Genomic DNA, 26,671 nt, shown 5'->3' on the forward strand with positions numbered 1-26,671 from the left:
TTTAAATAGTAAACATTTTAAAACAGTGTTATAAACCTAAATGTATCTTGCTTTACAGTTTTAAATATTATCATTCATGTTTCAAGTCTCAGATATTGAAGAAGATTCAAAATCATTATTTTTAACCATGCTTATTTTTGATTCATGATTATTATTTTAAAAATCACTTGTATTTTCTAGAAAAAAAGGGTGATACTAAGGCTCCCTATTATCACAATGTGTTTAATTTTATAAAAATTCCTTTTGTAAAACTCTTTTATATAAATGATGACTCTGTTGTCGTTTCTCACGTGTTCTTGGTAGGAAGTTCGATTTAAAAGTTTGCATGCCTTTGAAAAACTACATTGAGGACACTCTTCCTTCCACAGGAAATTCCTCTATCAGAAATCTTATCTCTGGAAGCAGCAAAAACTTCATCACTAATTCCTAATGGAGCCAATCCTCACTGTTTTGAAATCACCACGACAAATGTGGTCTATTATGTGGGAGAAGATGTGGTCAGCCCTGCCAACCCCCCACCGAGTAGCAGTGTCCTCTCCAGTGGTGCTGGGGCAGAGGTGGCTCGGAGGTGGGAGTTGGCCATCCAGCACGCGCTCATGCCCGTCATCCCCAAGGGCTCATCCGTGGGCTCAGGAAGCACCTCCCACAGTAAGTCTGCCTTTTGTTAGCTCCCATGAAGATCCATCTGCCCATCCCTGGCTCAGTGAACAGGTACTCTGCCTTCCCCAGAAACAGAAGGAAGAAAAAGTGGTGGATTTAGTTTGTTGGAAAACAGAATCTCTAAGTAGAAGCTGTTGCACTGTCTTTTATCTGTCACGATCATATTTTTGTAAGTTCACATAAGCCTGTATATTAGACAATTACAGATCTCTAGAGGTATCATTCAGGAAAGAAATCATCCACTCAATTTATGCTTCATCTAGAATGCCATGAACAGGATTTGGTTTATTTCCCCAAAGTCAGCTAACATGGCAATCCCTGTGGGGCCCTTAGTGTGGGAGCTACTCAGTGAGTCAGGAGCAAGTTATTCCAGGAGTAAACATCTGTTTGTTAGCTAAATGAGATGCAGTCTGCCTGCATGCAAGTTGGATAAGGTATTGTGGATGAATTGTAAATGGAAATTTTAGAGGATGGTCTGTAAAGTGTCATTTTAAATATCATAATGGTTTCTACAGCCAACATGTTAATAGAATACTGTGATTATTTTGAGCTTGATTATTTTTTATTTCACCTCAGATTTCTCTTTTAGTGCCTAAAACAAGCCAAATAAGTTAATGCTTTGCCTAAAAATTAGCCCAGAGGGACCAGTATTTGAACCCAAGTCCTTTGACTCCTTATCTGACAAAATACAATTTTTTTTTTTTTTTTCGGAACCAGAGATTGAACTCAGGCCCTTGTGCTTGCCAGGGAAGGACTTATTTACTGAGCTATCTCCCTGGCCCCAATACTATGGATTTGCAAACCAAGTACATGATGAGTTTATAGCTTTAAAAGGAAATGAATACCCTCATGGATATGACTATGATTTATTTAAGACTGATTCTATACAATTGTTATTTACCTATTTTGCTATTACCTATTTAGCTGACATTTCTATGTTTGTATTTTCAACATGCATTTCCAGAAGATATTTCTTTGAGCATTTCGGTATCCAATTGCCAGATTCAAGAAAATGTGGTATGTATACACTAAACTAATACCAAACTCAGCAGTATAATTATTAGAAAATAAGATTATAAAATTTGTTACTCTTAAATTTTAATTTTTCAGTGTTTTCTAGAAAGAAAGAGAGCATCTACTTGAATATTTTTCTTCCTAGGAAATATTACATCTTTTGTTTCATGATTTTGTTGCAATCCGGTCTGCAATGTAGCACTAGTTTATGACAATAGCAAGTTACCTATTTATAACAGTTGCCTATTTTCATCCTGGAAAATAGGTATTTACAGTGTGATACCTGATTTTTCACATATTTGCCTCTCTCTCTCTCTTTCTCTCTCTCTGTCTCTCTCTCTCTTTCTCTATCCCCCCTCCTTCCCTCCCTCTCTCCCTCCTTTCCTCTCTCTATGTTTCTGTCTGTCTGTCTCTCTCTCCCTCTCCCTCCTTTTCTCTCTCTGTCTCTCTCTCCATCTGTCTCTGTCTCTGTCTCTCTCTGTCTCTCTCTGTCTCTCTCTCTCTCTCTCTCTCTCTCTCTCTCTCTCTCTCTGTAGTGCTGAGGATTTCACCCAGTACCTGGGACGTGCCACTGAAGAAATCTCCCCACCCCTGCTCTATATCCCCAGGCCTTGATATTGAAATTTTAATGGTCAATGTTGCACAATAAAATAAATACACAAATAAAATAAATGCATTGATTTGCATGGGTATTTTAACCATGCCATTCTTCTCACTCCCTGTACCTAGGATTACTATCAAATACAAGGATTGCAAGCCCTGGTGCAGCTAAAGTAGCTGTGTGTCCAAAGGAGACCTCAAGAAATTTGCATAAGTCAGACTTCAAGGCTCCACAATTCTGCTCCCCTAATCACCTGTGCTGATGAAATCCATTCCTTTCATTCATTTCTTGAAAATTGAAGATCAGAAATATGATTGTCATATTTGCCTTACTATATTGTCAACATACCAATAGCCCAAATGTCACAAGGCCTTTTCCACCTTGTACTAGTGACTCAAAGCCTTTCTTTTATTTTTCCTACTATGCCTATGACCAAAAGAAAGCTTTTTATGCCTTGTAAATACTATTCAAGTTTGCTTTTAGGAGAATATCTGCTTAAGCTTTATCTGCTTAAGCTTTATTCAGTGTATCTTTGCAACCCTTGCCAAATTTGCATAAATGAAACAAAAAAGTCAAAGCAGAATTATACAACTTTACAGTGAATGCTAAATGAACTCTTCAGCAGCCAATCATGTTCTAGATTGAACTCATCCTTTATTCAGAAATTGTTATTTTGACAAAGAAAAGAGAGTTCCAGAGCTTTTTACCTACAGAAATGGTAAAGATGGAATTGTTTGGATGCTTATCGATACTATCTTTATAGTGGGCTGTCATTATTTAAGGTTTCTCTGGTCACGTCATACTGCCATGGCCCCTCTTTATTCCATTTAGGTTCACCTAGATGTGGATGACTAACCAGGGAGCCTCACCATTCTAGCCAGATGGTATATCAGGGGTCCCATAGACATGTGATTGGAATCCATAAATGTTTAATAAAATTTCTAAATAGACTTTTTTTAAAATAATGTATTTGGTTGTTACAGGTTCTCACTATGCAGCTTGGACTCGTAGTGATCCTCCTACTTTCAGCCTCCCCAGCACTGGGAATACAGGCATGAACCACCATGTCTGGACTCTGTGGCTGGCTCAGCCCACTCCGGGGGCAGGGTTAGCACAGCATGTGGTGCTGGAGACTGAATCTTGGTCTCTGCAATTGCCTAAGCCTGCCTAAGCAGGTGTTTTAGTCTGCTGAGCTATCTCGCTGGCCTGCTAAATAGCCATTTTAATAAGCAGCTCCCTTTCTACATACCTAAATGACATTATATATTTTGGGACCTTATTTCTCTGTTAAAACATATTTGTAGGATATTAGAAAACCTCCAGTAGTTGAGATCAGAGTAATTTTCAAGATATTACATTAAATGCTTTGAATTGTCATTGAAATTTTAGCAAACATTTGTGTTTGAAGTATTTAACAATATTTATAATTTAAATAAAATTATTTACCTTATTATTAATAATAATGCTCTGTTCCCTCTCATCCCTATTTTTTACTGGACTTGTACCCAAAGGACATCAGTACAGTGTATCAGATTTTTCCTGATGAAGTACTAGGTTCTGGACAGTTTGGAATTGTTTATGGAGGTAAGTTAGTTCACATGAGTAATATTTCCTAGAAAGAAATTAAAAGCAAGACCTTTGTATGTGTATGTGTGTATCTTGTTTTTTTACCTTTTAAAACTTGTATTGAGATAATCATCCTTTGAAAATTTCTATTTTGAAAGAGAAAGTTTTCTACACTTATACAGTACTGAAGCAATTTTATTTATTTAGGCAAAACATTAAGAAACAAAGAAGTTATAATTCAGAAACAAATTAGTTCTGCTTTCTTCAATATGTCCGATTAGAACCCCTACATTTATGTTTTTGGTAATTTTATTTAGAAAAATATAGCAATGAGACAGTTTCAAAACAGATTAATAGGACAGTTTCAATAATTAATACATTGCACATGGTTGTATTCATAGTGGTTATTCATAGTACAAAATATAGACATGATATCCTGTCCAAACACTATTAGTACAAATCTTTCTTCTTATTGAATTAAGACAAAGTAGTTGTATATCTATCCTAACTATTTAGTATATACAGATACAAATGGTCCTTCATTTGTATCCCCTTTTTTTGTTTAGTTTTGTTAGAGATGGGTATTCTATTGCCATTTAAGTATTATAGGTTTGTGAATTCAGCAAATAATCCAATATAGTCCAGTAGTCCATAATAGTAGTGGGTTATCCGTAGGACTGGCAATGTCAGAAGTTGTTGACTTGAGTCTTTTACAGCTCAGCATATTAATATGGCTTTACTTTTTATACCTCATTTTTATACTTTTCTGCTGGATGGTTAAGACCAAAATAAAGCAAGACTTATATACCAAGAAATGTAACTTTTGTATCTGACAAGGTTAGTCAAATCCCTTCAGGATTTACCCTGAAACCCCGTACTGAAATTTGTAGATCCTTTGTCAGTGTCAGTCATGTGGATGAGTCACAGCCATTGCTTGACCAATTTTTCTTTAACTTTATGATGACTTTAACAATGTATATGTTTCAGTACAACTTGTCTTTTTAACTTTTGAAATAGAATACTAGGTTTTTGCCCATTGTGTACTGTCAAGTCTTTGGCGAATTTATTTGATCTTCTATTTTAAACTCTAGCTTTCATCCTGTTTTTCAGCCTTAGATAATGTTTAATACTACTTCACCTGCTTGATAGAAATGACATCATAAATCTCAGTTTCTTATCATAAGGACTCCCTCCACTTTACTTATAATACTTAGAAGTCATATGTTTAAATTTAAAAACAAAGTTCTATTGCTTTATAAAATCACTGTAATTCTCACAAAACACTAGAGATTTTTTTTACTACAAAAATTGTCAGTAAGTCAACAACCTTTGTACTGTTTGTTAATGCACATGGATGTAATAGTGGAGACCAAATATTTCAAATAATTATTGCACTAATTGTGTGCAAAAAAAGAAATCACAGGAGAAATGGTACATGATACATATCACTACCTGCACGACAGGTGGGAGTGAGGTAGGGATGAGAAATTGGATCTGGAAGACCAACAAGTGCCAGATAATTTGGGACGTGGTCTCTGCAAGACCATGTATGGGAGGAGCCCTGCACATGGAAAACTAAAACATTAAAACCAGACACATGGAATGAAGCAGAGGTGAACAGGTTTTTCAGAAGGAAGCCAAATCCTACATTGTTAGAGGAATACAAATCAAAGGAGCTGCTGTCTTGTAGAGAGTAACAGCAACAAAATGCCAGAGTTGAAACAGACAGCAAGTCAGGGCAAAGGGTGATGCGAAGAAAGTAGAGTGAGAATGAAGACTGAGAACAAGATGTAGGGTGAGGCGACACCAGGTTTCTAGAAACTATGGAAATAATAGAATTGCAGGTTAGTTTGCATGTGACCAAAGCTTTGGGGATCTACTTTCTGTCTCCATTTTGATTTTATGTTTTCAGAATCAATCAATGCCTGTATGTTCTGTAATTCCTACAGTAGATTGGCATAGAAGGTAAGAGCTTGGGGTCTCTGTGGACCCCCTTGCAGGTCATATCACATGTTTTATATGCAACCCAAGACAATTTCTCTTTGGAAATTGTGCCTAAGTGATCCAAAAACTTAGACATTCATGTAATGCTTGTACATTAGTTTTTCAGTATAATATGTGGTAATTTATAGTTTCTTAAATAATGCATTTTATTCAGTATGAATATGTTTTACTAACTTTATCAATATCCTGTTTCATATATTATTGTGCCTAATGTGGTCAGCAAAGTTTTCTTCTATGTACTATTTAGACCATTAGTAAAGCCAACTTCATATAACTTCTGAAATGTTGTACCTATAAACTGAGCTTAATTTCTAATTCAGTTTTATATTTTATATTTGTATTTTAGGGAAGGGTCTACAGGACTTTCAGGGTCTCACTACTAGATTGGACTTCTAGTGACCTGCCTGTTTACAGCTTCCCAAGAGCTGGGATTATAGGCACGCACCACCACACCCAGTCTCAACTGCTATCTCAATGCACCCCGGGGACAGGGCCAGCACGGCAGGCCCAGGGATTGAACCCCCAGCCCCTGTGCCTGCTTGCAGGCACTTTAATCTGCTGAGCTATTTGGCCAGCCCTAAAATATATACTTTCAGAGAAAATATTAGACTTAATAATTTTAGACAGCTGAGTGCCTATAGTTTTTCATGACCCATTTCTTTTATGTTCTAAATTGTGGTTTATTTTGCCATACATTTGATTTACAATAATGCATTAAGGAGTGAAATTTTTATGAATATATGTCAGTGTTCTGAGAAATGTTAATCCATTCAGTGAAATTTTTTATCATTTGTATAACTGTCCTTATAAATTGTTTCACTCTTCAAAATTAATATTTAATGATGCTAATATTTTTCTTTTTTACTTTAAAGGAAAACATCGAAAAACAGGAAGAGATGTGGCTATTAAAATCATTGACAAATTAAGATTCCCCACAAAACAAGAAAGCCAGCTTCGTAACGAGGTTGCCATTCTCCAGGTACTCATTTCAGAGCTATAAAATGCCCTCTCTTTCTGCAAAACACAGTTGTCCAAATGTCTGCAGCACAGATATTGAAAACACTTCAAACTATCTGAAAACTCAAATCAAGTATCAGACTACTGCCCGAGGGTTATCTTTCCTGAGTCTAGGCAGCAGTTCCTCTTTTTTGCTTACTGAAGTCTAGGTTGTCATACATTATTAATATGCATTAATGGTTAATGTTTCTGCATTTGCTCATAATGGACATGCCAAGACCATTTAGTTTTACATTGCCAGTGACCATGCTTAATAAACATTTCTCCTCTATGCTGTGATAATTACATGACTTGCGTATAACTGTCAGCATACCAGGTGTGGAAGCTATGTCTGAAAATCAAATCATCTTGATTTTATTAATGTCCTCTCTCTCTCTCTCTCCCTGTATGTGATACAGAGCATGTCACTTGACCCTTCTCATGAGTAAAAGTTCCTTTTTAAAGAGAATTTGTTAATAAAAGTTATTATGGAGTGTACTTAACTTTTATATTCATTAAGCCTTGCTTTCTGCAGACTAAGGGGACACTGAGAAGTTGTGTGCCTAATGTGGTCAGCACAGTTTTCTTCTATGCACTCTTTAGACCATTAGTAAAGCCAATTTCATATAACTTCTGAAATGCTATACCTATAAGCTGATCTTAATTTCTAGTTCAGTTGTATTAGTTTTCTTTTAAATATTACCAGCAAAACAAAGTAGATCACATCTTGTCACTTACTGTTTAATTTGATCGCCACCTACTGAATTCCATACAGTAAATTAAAGACATGTTTTCTAGTCTAAATAAACTCATGCATACAGACACCAAAAAATAACATGTCCTCTCTCTCTCTCTCTCTCTCTCTATATATATATATATATATATATATATATATTTAAAAACAAAACAAAATTTTCTGAGACTTAGAATTTCTAAAAATGTTATTTTGTGCCTTTGGATAACCAATGGAACCCAGAAGATAACTACATAAGAAGATAACTACAGAGCTTTAGATTCATAGCTTAGCACTCGATAATCAGTTACCAAAAGGAGATTTTCACAAAAGCGATCCTTAACTTGGCAATGCTGAATCATAAATAACAGGTGAAAGCACAGTTCTTGACATCTCCCCAACCATGGCCCTTACTTCTCCAGTCTCTCCTTCCCCATGTCCCAGGCAGATCCCTTTGCAGAGAAAGCCTTCCAGCATTTGATTGTTTACCCGAGAGTTTTATGATTAACATCTTTCTAGACTGTATTGCAACAGCAGAGAACTAGCACATGTTGAGGGCCTAACTGCCTGTGTTTGGACCTTTTCTTTAGCTCTTCAGAGTCAGTCAACACAATATTAGCTGCTGACTTTGTAGTGTGGTAGGAGAGCATAAGATACACCTAAGTATAAACAATTTGCATCTCCTCTTCTACAATATGAGTTGCCAACAACTTCAGTGCAAAAGAGACAGAGAAAAATTTTTGATGTAGTTTTCAAAAAAGAATTTAGTCAGATTGAGAACCAAATCTGACTCTCAAGCATATGAAGGCATCGGACATTTTTCTTATTTTCATTATAGCCTGAAAACTCAAAATGCCTCATCACTTACCACTTGGCCCCACCAGCCTTGATCATTCTTTGCTTCATGCAGGAAACTAGTGTGAACTGAGTCCATACCCAGAGCTAAGGTCTCTTCCTGTTCAGAACGCACAGTGTGGTGGAGGTACACAGGTCCTTCCTGTCAGAGATCCTGCAATTGAATTGCTCAGCTGTACTTCTACAAGCAGACCTGTTACATATTTATGTGTTAAATTTTTTGCCTACATAACTGGACTGCCATTTTTTGCTCAGCATAATTAAAGTGCCTGTCACTCTGTATTTTCCTTGGATGTTCTCCCTGATGCCAGTGTCCTGACCAAGTTATGGTCCACTATTTCTTTCATTCTCTTTTGGAGCTATTGTGACTGATAGCCCATATTTGACTACCTGGGAGGGTTCCATTCATTTTGACTTGATCCTGAAACCTAGTGGTTTCTTTACATAACCAAATAAAGTGCTCCACAAGTATTACTAAAAGACTTAAATTTTTCAATTCTGATAGAATTGTCTCTATCAGAAAACACAATGAAGCATAGCACAGGCATCAACCAGCAGGGTAGGAGTGCATAAGGGATTCCTAGAACTGATGAAATGCAATGTCAGAATTGGAGGCCACTTGTAGCCCTGAAGTACTTCCTTTAACCCACTCTGCCAAGAACCACCAGTTTAGAGTGCAATAGGATCAAGAGAGACCAAGTCAGGAGGCCAAAGATTCCTTAAAAAGTAACTACTTATCCAGGGGAAGGGCCCCAACTGAATCGTCCCCTATGTATGTAAAACATTCTCTCTCTCTCTCTCTCTCTCTCTCTCTCTCTCTCTCTCTCTCCCTTCTCCCTCCTCTCTCTCTCCCCCTCCACCTCCCTCTGTTTCTCTCTCCCTCCCTTCCTGTCACCCTCTCCCTCTTTCTTCTCTCCCTCTCCCCCGTTTATTTTTCTCTATCACAACTCTGACAATATAGCACCTATATGAACTATATGGAGATGAATAATCTCTGGAGTGGGAGCTGGGGCCCCCAGGTACTCACACAGAACAGATCTGCCAGATATGTTAGTGGATTTCTAAATGTTTCTCCAAGATTTTCAGGCCTCTCACTATGGTAGGTTTGCCTACAGGGTCCTACAACTGTTGCAGAGAAAGCTATTCTTTCTCTCCATCATCCTGCTGCAAGGGGCTTACAAGGCATGAGAAAGTGCTGTGATATATCGTGTGTTTTGGCCCAGTCCTAGACAGTTCCCCTACTGCTGGGTTGATCCTTGTGCCAGGCATTTCAGGGTATGGAGACTGCCTTGTCTTGCCCTTTTGAGATCACAACAGCAGGCCAGCCACCTGAGGCAGTGTCATAGGTAACCAGGCCCAACACCATCCTCAGAAAGGGAGCCCAAAGATCTTGGAAAGGCCAATGTGTTATAGATATTCCTACTGCTTCCTTAGAGTAGAATCTGCACTACACTGGATTAACAGCAATGCAATTGGCCACCTACACACCAACTGACTGGGACGTACTCCTCTGGGACTGGTAAAGCCTTCCTCAGTGGCTCCACCTATAGCAATACATGGTTTGCCACTAGGAACTTTAAAATGAGTGCATCCATTTTCACTTCCTTTCCATAGCTATGACCCAAAAACCTAGAACTACATTTTGTTCTTGCTCTTGTGAGAAAGCCCAACTCGTGCCAGCCTGGCTGATGACATCTCACTGCACTGGAACAGCTCTTGAAGGGATGTCCAGAGCCTACACCTTGGCTAGCCCAGCAAAAGCCTATATGTCCTTTACCATATAGGGGAGGTTTGCACTTTCTCCCAAACCATTCCAAGAATCAGTTGTATCTAACCAGACCAGATGCCCACCCCTATGAGTTTTACAAATGGTGCAGCCCTTGAATCATGGGGTTAGCAGCATAATCCCTCATATGCACAGTCATTCCCTTGCATCCTATAACAGAGAACAATGCTCTCATCCACATCATGGAACCAAATAACGCATCCCCAAAACCATACTAGAAGGTCCACTGCTTTTTCTCCCAAGTGAAGACAAGTTGATCTTGAAGTCTAGTTGCAAAAAAATGCTGACAATAGCATTAGCTAACTGTAGGGCCAAATACACAGATCCAAGGGAGGATGGAATTTTTTCCAGTACCTGGACAATGTTCAGCACCATAGCTTATTTAACTCCTCGTTTCCCATCAGTTATTCTCCAAGCCCCTCATGCTTTTTTTTTTTTAACTAGCCCCACAAGGCTAATAAAGGCAGTGTAGGGAGATCATAAAATCCCAGTTTACTTCCAAAATCAATAATCCTTGCAAGTGTCCCCAGTCTCAGTATGTCTACCTGGTGGATTGTGTTGCCTGACCTATCTATATATCTGTCTGTCTGTGTTTCTTTCTTTCTTTTTGTATTTTAGGGAAGGGTCTACAGGATTTTCAGGGTCTCACTACTAGATTGGACTCATATTGATCCACGTGTTTACAGTCTCCCAAGAGCTGGGATTATAGTCGTGCACCTCAGTGCCCAGTCTTATTGCCCTCTCAGTGCACTGCAGGGGCAAGGCTGGAATGGCAGGCTCAGGGATCAAACCCCCAGCCTCTGTGCCTGCTTGCAGGCACTTTAATCCTCTGAGCTATTTGGCTGGCCCTTGCCTGTTAGAAATAACATCGTACCTGTTATTTCTAGCTGCATGGAGGTGGGAAAGCTAACAGAATTCCGTTTTTTGTTTCTCCTCTCAGTAAGTCTTCTTTGCCTGATCATTGTCATCCACACAGCTCATTTTCAGTTCTTCATTTCTCACCCTTAGGGAAATAATGAAGTCATACAAAGGTTTTCACAAATTACGTAAGGAAAGATTAGCACGGTGAGAAGGAATGCCCTGACAACAGTATATTTTTCATTTCTAGGATCATTAAAAGAAGCAAAAATTGTAAGAGGCTGTAATTAGAAAATAGATAAGGCAGTGTGCTCTTTTTTAAGCTCTAGAAAAATAAGTAGCAAGGAGAACTAATAAAGCTACTGTTGCAGTACCTTACCTTTGAGAAAGATACCTCACACTCCACCAATACTGCTGTGCCACAAAATATTCTGCTATCTACTCTTTTATTGTTTAGAATTTATCCTGGACTCATCACTTTCAACTTTTTCTTGTCATAGCATGAGCTAAATTATGAAGTCCTTCAATTGAAAAGTAGCCAAAGGCCTCATATTAATGTTGCATCGTACCTTGAAACCTACTGAAAAGCCAGGATTGGTGAAACAAGTCTGTAATCCCAGAGCTGTAGGAGGCTGATGCAAGAGGTCCACAAATTTGAGCCTAAACTGAGCAATTTAACAACTTAGTCAGTCCCTGTCTTGAAATACAAAAGGCTGAAAATATAGTTCAGTGTGGAGGCTCTGGATTGAGTTCCTAGTGCTAACCAACCAACCAACCAACCAACACACAACTATTGAAAAGACATGTTGATTCTAAAATCGTTTTCTAATCTCTCATATGCTTGAGTAGAATAAACCTAATGGTAAAAAAGAGTAAGAGGTGAAAGAAATAGAAAAAATATGGCAACTTTAACTTAATACGACTAGATATATAGAATGACTTCTCAAATCCAAATTTATAATAAAGCAGCACTATTTTTTATGGAATATAAGTATATACTTTGTATTGATATTTAAAACATATTTAACATGAAGCCAAAAACTATGGACTAGAATATCCACAAAAACTCAGAATTAATTATTTAGCTGTCTTAATAATTACTACTACTGCTACAAAAGTGTACAATTGTAGTGACTTCATTATACTATTATGTAAGATTTTTCTAGGCATCTTGGGTCAGGAAAATTTTTGTCCTGATCTCTGATTGATATTTCCTCCCAGACTTGCAAACAAGTTATATTCACTGCATGGATATGTCATCAATCTGTTATGTGTGAATGCCCACTTCTCTTTCCTGTCCTTGACCAAATGTTTCATTTCCTGAAAATTAAATTACTTAAATTCAACAAACAGATGGTCCAAGTCCTATAGAAGCTTGCTCTGCTACAAAATTCATTATTTGAATTCCTGAGGTAAGCCTCAGAAGTCAGCAAAATTATTTTTTGTTCACTATGGTGCCATTGTTGTTGTCTCCTTGCCACGTCTAAATTCAGTTACTTCGGGCATTAGCAAGAAAAGATTAAAAAGCTATTTTGTAAATTTATGAAAAATGAGTCTGTGGCTAGGTCACATGGACTCCCTTGTTGAAGCTTATCTTAAAGTTCTTTCTTTTTTCTTTCTTTCTTTCTTTCTTTCTTTCTTTCTTTCTTTCTTTCTTTCTTTTTTCTTTCTTCTTTCTTTCTTTCTTTCTTTCTTTCTTTCTTTCTTTCTTCTTTTTCTTCCCTCATTTTTTTGTCTGTTTTTTAATGTATTTGTTAGAGGATCTCACTACACAGCTAAGACTCACAGTGAGCCTCCTGATTTCAGCCTCCCCAGGGCTGGAATTACAGGTTTGTGCCACTGCACCTGGTCTTGCTGGCCAGCTAGTCGCACCTGGGGCAGGAACTGTGTGGCATGTGGTGCAGGGATCAAACCCTGGTCCCCATGCGTGCCTAAGCAGGCACTTAGTATGCTGAGCTATCTCACCGGCCCTTAAAATTCTTACAGTATTAAAAAATTATACATAAATTATATATGAAAATGGAAAAATAATAGCTTGATTTGTTTCAAATATATTCAGTGTTCAAATATATTCTCTATGACTAAACATTCATTTTATTAGACATTGGATAAATAATACCATGATTTTTTATGTCCTGTTTCATTTTCTTAAAGTCAGATGAGTGATTGTGATTTTTGCAAAATAAATCAGTTCATAAGGAAGCATCTGGGATAAATTTGTCTCAATCATATATAATAAATTTAAAATATCAATTTATTTCATATCAACTGGTAGAATGCAAAATTATTTTTGCTTTTGTAAAGGAATTTCAAACTATCAATTAGGATATCCTTCAGAATACTTATAAAGCATAAAGACTTTTATGAATAGCAAAGCCAAGTGGGATAATTGTGTGAGTTTAATCTTTCCAGTATTTTAACCAGTTATATATACATGACCTTTAGTCAGATGCTTTTTGTTGGACATATTGTTCCTTTTTAAATCTCTGTACTAAGTCCTTTAGCAGGAAATGACAACATTGTTCCTGTGCTTAGTGAGAAGTCTCACTAATCTGCCCCACAATTTTGGCTCTAAGTATTTTTGGAATACTCCAGTTAGATAAAGTACATTAAAGTTTGCCCCTCCTTGTAGGGACTGCTCAAGCTGTATTGTGGTATAGGAAAAAGTAAAAGAATACATTGAGAGAAGAACTTCAATGCTCTGAGAAGTCACGCACATGGGCACAGGAGGAGGGACGCGTATATAGTCAGATAACTTAGCAAGCAGGGCTTCCGGGCCATCTGCGGCCTTTCCTTCCTCCACCCTCAGGGTCTGAGATGAGGTAAGCAGCAGAAGCAGCCCAGCAGGACTCCCCTTCTCTGCTGCCCTGCCTGGGCCCCTGAGGTCTACCCGAACTACTAAGCTCCGACTACTTAATAGTGCAATGATTTCAACAATAATGACTCTAGCCCTTAAGAAGAGAAAAGCCATTAGGTAGATGTGTAAGCATCTATTCAGACAACATGAATAAACTTGCCATTCTTTGACCACATTTTGCTCCATGTGAGTATGCAGTGAGATCAGAATGAAAAAGGACCATAGATGTCTATGGCAGAAATCAAAATAACCAAAATAGTGAAAGGATCCCTAGAGAGATGTTATCACCATGGCAGCTACTGCCAATCACGGCCTGGCTCTGAATGAAGTGGATTCTTAGCCTTCTTGTCAAATGGGAAGCAAGGATGGGCACCATGGAAGCCTCATCCCCTTCACTTTCTACTGACTGCCAGCATCCATCTATAAAGACACTGAATAGTGAATCACTTCTGGCCTTAAGTATTACAGCTTGTGAGATTGATATTTTCTATACAATTTTATTCTTCAATGAATTTTTTCCCAAAACAATCATTATCTTTAATGCTCAACTATTAGCATATTTTGTGGGGTAAGGAGACGTGGAATTTTGAAAGTAAAATTAATACATGCATGCATACATACGTAGGTAAGTACTTACGTATGTGCAGGTCAAATCATCAAAGCTTTTGTTCTTGACCCAGAATAACACTTAGATTTAAGCATGATTATAAGAAATACTGTAAATCCAAGAGTAATTTGCTTGATTTAAGCAGCAGTGAACTTGTGAAAGAAAACACTGGCTACCATCACTAGCCCTTGCTTTACTGGGGAAGTACTCGACAATTAGAACATTTGCACGCAGCATGGTGTTCTGGACAAAGCAGCAGACCAACGGTTCTCTTGCAGTATACATAATGGTCTAGGCGCTGTGTCAGAGCTTCTGTGTTCAACTACTGAAACCTCTAAGAGCAGAGAAACTCCAGAAAGATTTGGGATAAGGTGCTTCTGTAGTACAGTAAGATGTAAGGCATGTCCGACTTTCATCTTTTCTGCATTAATTTTTCATCAATTGTGTAGCGATGACCACGCATACTTTTTGGAGTGGTGTGCTTAATATTGGAGAGGATCCTAAGAAATTGCAGATTTCTCAATATGGTATTCTAATTAAATCCTAATTAGCAATTCACAGTGCTGGAACTTGGATTTTGAGCATAGAAATAATTTCACTATGCATAGAAAGTAAAGATTTATTTTCTGGAGAGAGAATTTCAAAAATATAAGGCAGCACATGTGGAATTCAGAGGTGTTAAAAATCTTAAGTGTCAGTTTCTCCATCGCTTTAAGCTTAAGCAGTTTTGTATAATCAGTGAGCATGCCAAACAGTATGAAAAAACTCATTTTCTTGAAGTGCTTTATTTATCTTTAATAGAACCTTCATCACCCTGGTGTTGTAAATTTGGAGTGTATGTTTGAGACGCCTGAAAGAGTGTTTGTTGTTATGGAAAAACTCCATGGAGACATGCTGGAGATGATCTTGTCAAGTGAAAAGGGCAGGTTGCCAGAACACATAACGAAGTTTTTAATTACCCAGGTAAGAAATCAATTAGACACAAAAAAATAATATTTAATATCAAATGTTATCACTGTTTAACTACAGTTTTCTAGCCTTGTTGTTTAGACTCCACTTCCAAGCTTAACTATGCTAACAAGGTTGTGGAGGCTTATTGTATTTTCTGAGTTTTATCTGTGTTATTCAAAGTATAGGGCACCAAATTAGTATCATGCAAGCAGGCCCATGCGTTAGAACTGCTCTTGAAACTTTGAAAAGTGTATTGGTCTCGTCCTGTCTCAATCCCAATATTTAAGTATGCGTATCCCTGTTTCATATGGAAACCTTTATGTCTTCGCCTGTGTTGACTGTGGTATGGGCACCATAACCTGATACTTCACCCATTGGGGTTGCTTAGCAACCTGCTGTGTTAATCGAGCCCATTTCCAGGTCTTCAATATAAAGAGCCTTGACTGGACATTGTGAGTTTTCTCTTGGCCTTGTAAGTTTATGCCCTGATAGAAAACATCTTGAAATTAATAGACTGATATGAAATTATTTTGGTGCTTTTCTTCTTTATAGATACTTGTGGCTTTGCGGCATCTTCATTTTAAAAATATCGTTCACTGTGACCTCAAGCCGGAAAATGTATTATTAGCATCTGCTGACCCTTTCCCTCAGGCAAGTTGAAAAGCCTCTCAGCAAAAACCTAGTTGAGTACCTCAAAGCCTCGTGTGCAGCATCCTGTTATCTTCTTTATCCCCAGCATCCTGTTATTTTCTTTTTTCCCTCAGAACTTTAGTTTCATGGGTTTTTTTTTATTTGCATTTCCATCCATTTGTTACCTTTCTGTACTTTTAGGCTCTGGCTTCTTAATGCAGCCTGCTTGAGTAGCATACACTGGTGCCTTCTCAGGCTCCTCTTCCCTTCTCCAGCACTGGCAGGCCTAGCCCAGTGTTTAAAGTGTTGGCCTTGAAAAGGTAGACATTACACAGGCCCAGAGATCCTACCAGGTCTCTCTCCATCCTCAACTGAGGAGTGGAAAACACCCATCTCTCTCCCGAGAGCAGGATGGATCTGAGGTATCTGAAGGTGGCTGTCTTGCCTTGCAGCCCTGACACCTTGAGGTGCCAGCTATCTGCCAGCACAGAGCTAATTTTGAGTCTTATCATGGATGGCATGGCTCATCTACCTCTACTTAATCATCATTTTTTTATTGTGAGCCTTTAAATCCATCACTCCTGGGGCCGGGGAGATAGCTCAGTGGAATAAGTGCTTGCCTGGCAAGTGCAAGGGCCTGAGTTCAATCCCTGGTTCTGAAAAAAAAAAAAAAAAAAAACATCACTCCTTCAAGTAGCATAATATTTTCCTGACTTGTGAACCATAATAACCACTTAAATATTCTTATTTTTAAATTTGTCTTTCAAGTTTTAGAGGAAGAAAGTACAAGTGTTTAGACTATACATTTTGTGAATGAAGACCTACTTTTGTATAGGTGTATACCCCGCTGTGCCCATGTACACACAAAAGTAGAAAATAGCTATTTCTTCCGCTGTGAGAAATGCGTGCCATACTGTTGCAGTACTGTTGTTGTCTCTAGCAGACCTAAGCTAGCATAGACACACACACGTGTTACGAACCCATCATTTCTGCAAACTTATATTGCCAACAGGTGAAGCTTTGTGATTTTGGCTTTGCCCGGATCATTGGAGAGAAGTCTTTTCGGAGATCTGTAGTGGGCACCCCGGCCTACCTGGCCCCTGAGGTTCTACGGAACAAGGGTTATAATCGCTCTCTAGACATGTGGTCAGTTGGGGTCATCATCTATGTAAGCCTAAGCGGCACATTCCCATTTAACGAAGATGAAGACATACACGACCAGATCCAGAATGCGGCTTTCATGTACCCCCCGAACCCCTGGAAGGAAATCTCCCATGAAGGTAGTGTTTTCCATTCAACAATTCTAAATGGCATGTTTTCAAGTGGTATGTATCAATTGTGTATTCCTAAATCCATAAATGTCCCTTGTGGCTCCTGGAGTGGAAAAAATAATTGATGGAGTAGGCAAGAAGTAAGTGGAAAGCAAAAATGTCTAGCAAGGAGATGTATATGTGTGTATATATATATATATATATATATATATAATTTTTATTTATTCACTTGTTACAGGTCTCACTATACAGTTCAGACTCATAGTGATCATGCTGTCTCAGACTCCCCAGTGCTGGGATTATAGGTGTGCACTACCATGCCCTATTTTGGTGCTTCACAGTGTGCCTGGAGCCACATTCTGGGGCCGGCTAGGCATGCAGTACAGGGATCAAACCTGGGTTCTTGAACTGCCAGGCAGGCACTTAGACCACCGAGCTATCTCTCCAGCCAATGTCTGTGTATTTAAAACAATAAAGAATTTGGGAAATAAATATTAGGTAATTGAAATAACCAGAGGGAATATATTCATATTTTGATATATTTTCTTAGAAGTTATATTTATATACTGATATAATGATAATACATCTTTAGTGAGAATATACTCACTATATTTCTAGTTTTTATTAAGTACCTTTAAAACACTAGAAATATTGGTACATTATATTTTAATTTTCATATCATATACATTAGTATAGCAAAGATTTGTGTTACTTCCTTTGTTTGACATTAGTGTGTGTATTTTATTTGGTCCCCTTGCCATTTGGGGATTGCTTCATTTTTTTTTTAGTATTAGAGCATCCATGTGTGTAATTTCTGTATATCCATGATTACTCCTTTAGAATAGATTACTTTTTCAGTGTTGCAGTATTTAGAATTATGTTTTTAATAATTATTTTCTTCCTTTAAGGAAAAGGGATAGTTTGAATAGAAAACTGGTATGGGCTAATTGGGCAAAGAAAATAGTTTTTTGATGCTTTTGAAAGGAGTTGCACAGTAAATATGCTGGGAAGTTTATTTAATACTCATAAAGATCCCAGATGATTTTTACCACTGTTGCAATATTTCTAAGAAAAAAACTAAAGCAAAAGAATTGACAGTACAAGTTGGAAGAACAGAGCTAATGAGGGGCACAGCCAGAGCTTACCTGAACTGGTATGGGCGTGTGTCCTTTCACCACTGGTGTTGTGTGCTTGCCAGGTTCTAGGCAATGTCTAGTCCTAAATTCATTCTATTTGTTTGGGTACTTGCCACTTAAAAATATAACATGTTCATAAACAAATCTCTCTTCTCTGATAACTAGCATTGCATGCATTGGCTAAAACATGGAAAAATCCTATTGGTTAAAATGATAAGGTAGACTAAATTCTTAGATACACAAAGTATTAAATGGCAAGAGCTATCTATTATCAGAGCTTAAGTTACCATTAGCAACAACCTTTAACATCCTCTAATTAGTTGCAAATCATACCTGGGTGGATATATAATAAAGGAATCTGTGGCCCACAAAAGAGCTATCATAATGCCAAAAGAACAACTAAATATTTCAGATAATTCAACAAAGATGAAGATAAAGTGCAATTAAATTTTCTTTTCCAGAAGACAGAAAAGAAACCATTATTGAAAAACTTTGTCACCAGTACTCTTGTTAGGAAATATTACTTTGAAATTGAGTTGCCCTTATGTTTGATACCTCTAATCCAGAAATCCAGTAAAATAACTGGATCAGACACAAAACCTGGGATATTTCTGCAGCCAAATGGATAATTTTCCATTAGTATCACTGGTAATGGAGACCAGAGATAGCTATCAAAGGCTCAAGAAGCAATTCTTGAGAAATCACAATTTACTTACAGTTAGGTAATGTGAAAATAGAGAAAAGAACATAAAATATGTTTCAGAAATTTGAATGATAATTCAGGAGATGAGTGATATGCATTCGGAAACATGCTGATTTCCTTGAATTGTCAACTTGGTAAAAAAAATTGGGGTACCCAAGTTTGGAGGAGGGAGATTCACTCTAGTTTGGAGTAGTCAGAATTGCCTTTACAGAGAAGAAGGGACCGAAAATACTCATTGCAGAATGAAAAGGAAGAAGGGTAGCATTTTACTAAAGCAAAATGATACAGGATAATGCCAAAGGCATTTATATTGGACTAAGAATTACATTTTAGTTAACTATGGAAATGTCTGAGGGATGAAAATTTCCTTCCACTCCAAAAAAGTGATGTGGAGACTGTTTTGGTGGAAAATGGGACCCTCATTTTTCTGAAAGACTCCATACCGTCTTGGGAATTAACTGTCATCTCTCCTCAGTGCCTTCCCTGAGCTCACCCTTGCCTATGAATGCAGACTTTTTCCTAACTGATAGAAACTCTATTGGCTGATAAGTTGTCTCTTCTGCTGCTGTGTGAAAGAACTGAACACAGAAAGTGCTAGTTCAATCACATCAGAATATTAACTAAAGTGTTAGAAAAGTAACCATTCACAAGGACAAAAATTTGTCAGATTATATATCGTGGGCGAGAGATGTAGAATTTAAACATGTGGAAACAGACAGGTACACAAGCCAAATTATTGTCTGACAGTGATGGACACAGCTGTATTAGGTCAGTTCTCATCCTAAGGATGCCTTGAGCACAAAATACTAAGCATCAGTATAGAGGAAAAATAAAATCTAGACTGCCACAATTCTGAAATCAAATGTAAAGGTCATCCATAGGGTCAGCAGTTGGAGATACAGGCTCACCTGCCATCTAGTCAATTTTCCCTTACCTAAAAAATGAGGTTATGATTCCTAATAAGGTCATAATTCAGACAGAATGAGACAAAGGCTGTGAGTGGACTCTATCAAGGGTCACCCAGGATTTTGGTTAGGAGGCAGACAACACTAACCAGTTGTGTTACCTGGTAACCACGGTATATGTGCCAAACAGATGACCTTTCTTCCCTAGTATTCTTCAGATATACTGCTAGCTGTACTTTTTTTGTGTCATGAGAAAAGCCAAAGGAAGTACTGTAAACTTTTTGTAGTATGCATACAGGCTTCAGAATGAGAGATTCCTTTCCATCATGTATTTTTTCTGTTAGTGTAGACCTGCACTTGATTGAACACTTATGTATCGTAGTGCCTAAGCAGTCACTGAACTGCTTGATCCTCACAAAAACCCTGTGATAGAATTTGCTTCAGTCTCTGCATTAGGGAGAAACCAGGAAGGCTCAGTTACACTGAGGTTACACCATGACTTTGAAACTATAAGCGTGGCTTGAAGTCATTTGTTAGTCTCCTTTCTTTACACTATAGATTGTTGTACACCAAAAGGAGCTTATTTCTTATGGCTTAATATTTAGGAACCTATAGGCTTTTATACTCATTATTTCTTCTTGCTATGATAATATAATAAGCTAAGTGCTGGCATCACGGAGAGATGTTTACAAATAATTTATCAGTGAATTAATCAGGAATCTTGTGCTTAAATAACAGAAGTGTATCTCCAGGCAAGCAAAATAATGCCTTAACTCACACAACCAAGAAACCCAAAGGTTAAGCTAAGATTCAACTATATCCTGTATTCTGTAGCATTTGCTCCATGGCTAAGCACTGCTCTAAACATTTTGTGTATGAAAATTCATTAAGCAAGTCCACCCTTCATAGATACCATTATTGTTTCCATTTTTGAGATGAGGTAATCTGGTCACTGAGAGTGAAGTGGCTCACCTGGGTGGGCCACATTGCAAATCCTGTCACCTGGCCTGAAGGTAGCTGCTCTTGTCCACAACTCTTACAGCTCTTTGCTTATCCTTCTAATGGATTTGGCCATCTTGCCACATTAAGTTTTAAAGTGCTTTCATTAGCTCAGAGGTACAGCAACAATATGGGTTATCTTAATTGCAAAAAAAAAAAAAAAAAAAAACACAAAACTTGGGAAACAGAGTCATTTGGAATAAAAATTGAATTGAGAGCTCAACTACATAGCATCTTGGTGATGCCATGTTACTTATTCTCATAGGTCTGTTTCCTGACCTGAAATATGGTAGTATGGTGATATTAATTGCCTATATCTATTATAATTAAATCAGTAAATTTTTATATACAATTATACGTAAGTGCATAATGTGTATGTGTGTAAAAATGCATATGTAGCAATAAAACACTCCACATGAGTTACAGGAGCGGAGCTGCTCCAAAGAAGATTAGGTCATGCTGGGGAACATGTGAGATCATATCGATGCATTCTACAGCAACACCGAGTGTCCCACCATGTTTCATTTTATCGCTGCTACTATCTGGATGGCCATTTATCATCTTCCACTACATCCATCACCACGGGTCAGTAATTAGACATAGCCCCACAATCACCTCTGGCTTCATCTCCTTCTGAGGGAGGGTTAGCACTGAGCACATTCCTAGTTCCTTGAAAGAGTTTGCACACTTACTTCAAGCATTCATATAACTTGGCAATATTATCTTCTGCAAAAGGCAACCCATTGTCAAACAGTTTTTTAGGTGACCCGTTGAAACCAAGGCAAATTGTACCTTGTCTGATTTACCTGATTGGCATTTATCAATATGCCATTTTTCACTTCTCATTGCACTATTTGTAATTCTAAAAGACAAAGAGACAGGCCAAGGCACCCTTCTTGTTTTTCACATCTGTCACATCCTAAGAACCCCAGATATTGCCAAACCCCTCAGAAAATCACATGGAAGTGGATGCTAGGAATAGAGAGCTTCAATATGGGATATGGTAAAGCTAGGTAACAGTCAAAAAAAGAATATTTGTAAGGCAGTTGATTTCTAATAATTTTGCCAGAGAAGCTATTAGATTATGAGTCACTTAAATTCTATGATGGGCCCAGGAGCTAGCTCAGCAACATAAGTGTCTGCCTGGCAAGTGCAAGGTCCCGAGTTGGGTCCCCGGTACCATAAGTAAATAAATAAATAAATAATAAAAAAGTAAATTAAATGCTATGATGGTCTAACTCTAGATCTACAGCACTCTTTTAACTTTGGCTGTCCAGCATTTGATAAGAAAGCTGGTTTAAAGTGAAGGCTGTGTGACTCCACATCTGTGAGCAGCCATTCTGCGCTAGGCAATGAAGGAGTTCATGAGTCATCTTTAATCCTGCGCCATATATACCTCAGGTCCCCAGAAAGCCCTTATAGCTAGCAATGAAAAAAGTCTTTGTGTTAAGATCCTATTATCCAAATACAAAAAAATTATAAAATTCCTCACTCATTCTTAACATCTTTTTACATCCACGTCATAATTTTTATCATGGGCATGCTCTTTATTCAAAATGTCAGATTACTTCACTACAGATTACCATGAAATAGTAAGAATAGAAAAGAAGCACGGGCATCTTTTGTCAAGAAGAAAGAAGAAAAATAGATGAAATACAGGATAATGAGAAGAGTTATGTGATGAAGAACAACAGGCACATCTTCGTGATTTTGAGCAAATAAAAAAAATTAATGTGTAAATTCTCCTGTGAGTGGGCATACACATAGAGATTTATGATCCTAAGTAATATTTCTTATGGGATAAGGGTGATGACTTAGAGTTCATCAATAAATAAGAATTATCTACAGTTATCCCAAATGTTGATAATTAATCTTAATTTATAGAAAACCTTCAAACTGAGCATATCTGATTCAATTATAGTTATGCAGAAGAATTTAAGTAGTAAAACCATTACAACCCTGGGAAATATGAAACACTAGGAATAGGTGGAAAGAGTTGTAAAAGCTCTAACTTCCAAAGTTTATCTGAAATTTTTATCTAAGTGAAAGCATCTGAAGAACATTGACATGAATTATTGATTATATGGTTTGATCAAAAGTTGAGAATTTGGAATAAATGTTAACACATTATCAATACTTATTATAGTTCCCTCCTTTTGTGGACCAAGCACTGTTCTAAGGTACACAATACAATGATAATTATTTGTATTTATTTGGAAAAAGAGGACAAAAAGGTGGAGAAAACAAAAATTAAGTGCTTCAAAATTTTTGACGGTGAGGAAATCACATATTTTAAAATATATTCTTAGACTGGGTGTGGTAGTGCATACCTGTAATCCCAGCACTTGGGAGGCTGAAAATAGAAGGATCACTACAAGTCTGATCTGTGTAGTGAGATCCATTAGACCCTGTGCTAAATATACAAAATGTATCCTTTCTGTGTGGTAAAGGACCAGTTTTACTTTAATTTCTAATCATAGACACTAGTTCATTGTGAAACACCCCCAAAATGTGACAGCAATGGCAGCTTTGACAGTCTCCAAAGATTCAGTCTCACTCTGTGTGTTTAGCTCATTGTAGACCAAGAATAAACAATCCATAGACAAGCACCGATCCATCCACCTCACTTTCAGTAGCATTGATGATTTAGCATCAATGAATTAAGCAAAGAATGAACTTATTGGTTAGAAGTTGAGTGGTAATCAGAAGAAATTTTTAGTAGTTAAACTAGATATTTTCTAGACAGTGGGTCCCAAAAGATGACAAGCTTTTGTATTTTATTTTGAACTCTTCTTAAACTCAATCTTTTCGCAGATAAACTTGATAAATACTATAAAAAAATAAAGTTAAAATGAAAGGAAACAAAAGTATGTGGAATGAAAGAAAGATCCAAGAGTAAATAGAGTATTATCTCTTGTATAATTATAATTTTTCCAAGCAGGTCTAAAGGTTGTCCAGATTTTTAAATTAGCTATATGTAATATCCATGTATAAATGCCATTCCCTGAGGGGCTATAGGATTCCATTTGCATTCCTGTAACACAAATCACTATAGTGTGACTGAGCAGATGAAGATGTTACCTCAAGTCTAAATCTATCATGTCCACACAAAGGAGAAATTTCAAGTGTGAAAGTCAAATGAATTTTCCTTTCCTGCATTCTTTCATTTGCTTAGGATCATAACACACAACTTAAGCAATTCCTGCCTATATGTAACTTGATTGTATAGCTTTTGTTTTCCCCTGAGGATATTCTTAGGGGAGGCAAAAATGACACAGGTAACCAAATGATGTTACTCAGGTAGTTGGGGAAGTGAGATATCATTTGCTTCAAAGCAAGTTGTCTCATTAAGTGATCCAAGCCTGCGGGGGTGGAAAAAGCTTTCGGGAGAGTGACAGTGCATTTCCACCATCAGAGCGATGCATGCCATTTGGGTTGTACAGTCAACGTGATGGAGACTAGGAACAGGCCGTGAGGATCACCTGTGTAATTACTACTTTTTTCCTTCTGAGTTTTCATATTTCTCTATATGCCACTAGGGAAGCAAGCAGGCAATAATCAACACAGAGGCAGTCTTGGAAATTGCATTACAAGGAGTCCCCAACCCCTGCAGACAGGAGATCATTTTCTGTGTTCACAGGTGAAGTCTGAAGAAGCACCTATTCCCAAGTCACCTGCTGTGTTGTTACTGCTCAGCTTAGAGTTGCATGAGTAGTCTGTATGATTAAGATCAGACAGGAAGCTTTCACACATCACATGTGAAAGGGGATAAAAGGAAATGCCCTTGCATTAGCTCCAAAGCTTGTCTTTAGTGAAATATTAATGACCATATTGTAATGATATATCAGTGACCTCAGTTTCTTCCATTTGTGGGCTCTGACAGTTTAATGGTAGTGTGTATGCCTCTTGTTTTCTCTGATAAAATAGCTATAACGTATTCTTTCAGTTGGTCTCAGTCCTCAGCTGTACAGTATAGAAGACATGGTGCCTACAATGGCTATCCGTGCTGGCCCCGCCCCCGGGACGCTCTGAGACATCACTTGAGCCTGGGCATGGTGGCACGCACCTGTAACCCCAGCTCTTGGGAGGCTGTAAACTGGCAAATCATTACGAGTCCAATCTAGTAGTGAGATGCTGAGCACCCTGTAGCCCCTTCCCTAAAATACAAAAAACAAATGAACAAAATAGAATGGTTACAATATACTACTACATTTATTCAGAGCATTTAAGTTTGAAGAGCAGTTTTTACCTTCCAACTTGGTAAATTCAAATAAAATTGGTCTTTGTGTATATTTTCTCCAGAAATTGAAGATTGAGAAATAGAGCCAATACAAACACAAAGAAAAGCTACATAAAAGCCTAGCACCATTACCACATGGTATGTTCTCAGAACCCAACAGTGTTCCAGAATGCTAAGCATTTAACTTGGAAGTAGCACTTTGCCTTAAAAAGGAACCAGCTGTAGGTCTCTCTTGCACTATATATTGTTCAAAACAAAAAAATAACCCATTGAAAATATGCCTCGAGTAGATGAGACCCAAAAATCCAATGGTGCAAGAAACAAAAGGAAGACAATTGTTATTTTAATAATTAAACTGTGTTTGTAACAGTTTATGAAGCTTGCAGATCCAGCAGGCCTGCTGCATTTTAATGAATTGATTGATTTGTCAACATATTAACACCACTGTCAGACATAACAGCACACAAGAGAGGCATGAGCACTAGCCAGTAAATTGCTTAAAAATCTTGAGTAGGTGCCAGGAAATTTAACCACAAGTGATAAAGTAAAGTGAATTATATAGGTCAGAAACTCCATGGGAATATAATATAGTGTCCTATCTCAAATTTCTGGAATGAACTGTGTTTAATTTTCTTATTTTATTCAGTAACAAATGCCTTTACAATTTTGAACCAAAAGTATGTAATGATTTAAAAAATATCTACAAGAAGAGTAAATTTTGTGTGGGTATGTTTAGGAATATACAAACATTGCATAATCCAGTGAAGCAGCATCTGAAATCATATCCTACTAGGAAAGAAATAATTTATTTTGATGATAAATAAAATATAATTAATGAAATTTCTCCCTAGTGTGTGATGATTTGAAGAAAGATATTTCTCAGAAGCCTTATCAATAGTATCAGATTATAATAAGTCAAAAGTCATGAGGTCAAAATTTCACTTCTGAATGTACCTAATGGTTGAATTTAAATATGGTGACCTAAGAATGGGGAAATGTCTGACTAGAAGATCAACAAAGGTTAAGTATTTGCCAATTTTGCTTTCTTTCAAAATGAAAAATAAAGTAATATTTTGTAATGCATGATATTGAAAATCTTATCTAATCCTTATATTGCTCCATAGGTCCAGTGTTCTGAGAGATTATCCAAAATATTTCTGAATTGCTCCACTGATAAAAAGAAATAGACAGGGGTTGGGGAGATGGCTCAGTAGAATAAGCGCTTCCCTGGCAAGTGCAAGGGTATGGGTTCGATTCCTGGTTCTGAAAAAAAAGAAAAATAGATAGTGGTATAAAGAT

The 26,671-nt window shown here is 37.4% G+C and overlaps 1 protein-coding gene across 3 annotated transcripts in view; it reads left to right on the plus strand.

The window, feature by feature from the left end:
- The window catches only part of Prkd1 (protein kinase D1), a 329,687-nt gene that overhangs the window by 293,432 nt on the left and 9,584 nt on the right, over window positions 1–26,671 (plus strand). For all 3 annotated transcript variants that reach the window (XM_004637107.1, XM_023721824.1, XM_023721823.1), the window contains exons 10-16: window positions 369–648; window positions 1,625–1,677; window positions 3,787–3,859; window positions 6,718–6,824; window positions 15,339–15,500; window positions 16,041–16,139; window positions 17,131–17,398. In XM_004637107.1, coding sequence (XP_004637164.1) covers window positions 369–648; window positions 1,625–1,677; window positions 3,787–3,859; window positions 6,718–6,824; window positions 15,339–15,500; window positions 16,041–16,139; window positions 17,131–17,398 — 1,042 coding nt within the window. The remainder of the gene's footprint in view (window positions 1–368; window positions 649–1,624; window positions 1,678–3,786; window positions 3,860–6,717; window positions 6,825–15,338; window positions 15,501–16,040; window positions 16,140–17,130; window positions 17,399–26,671) is intronic.

This window comes from Octodon degus, unplaced genomic scaffold (genome assembly GCF_000260255.1).
Source record: "Octodon degus isolate 3935 unplaced genomic scaffold, OctDeg1.0 scaffold00086, whole genome shotgun sequence".
In the NCBI taxonomy this organism is placed as follows: domain Eukaryota; kingdom Metazoa; phylum Chordata; class Mammalia; order Rodentia; family Octodontidae; genus Octodon; species Octodon degus.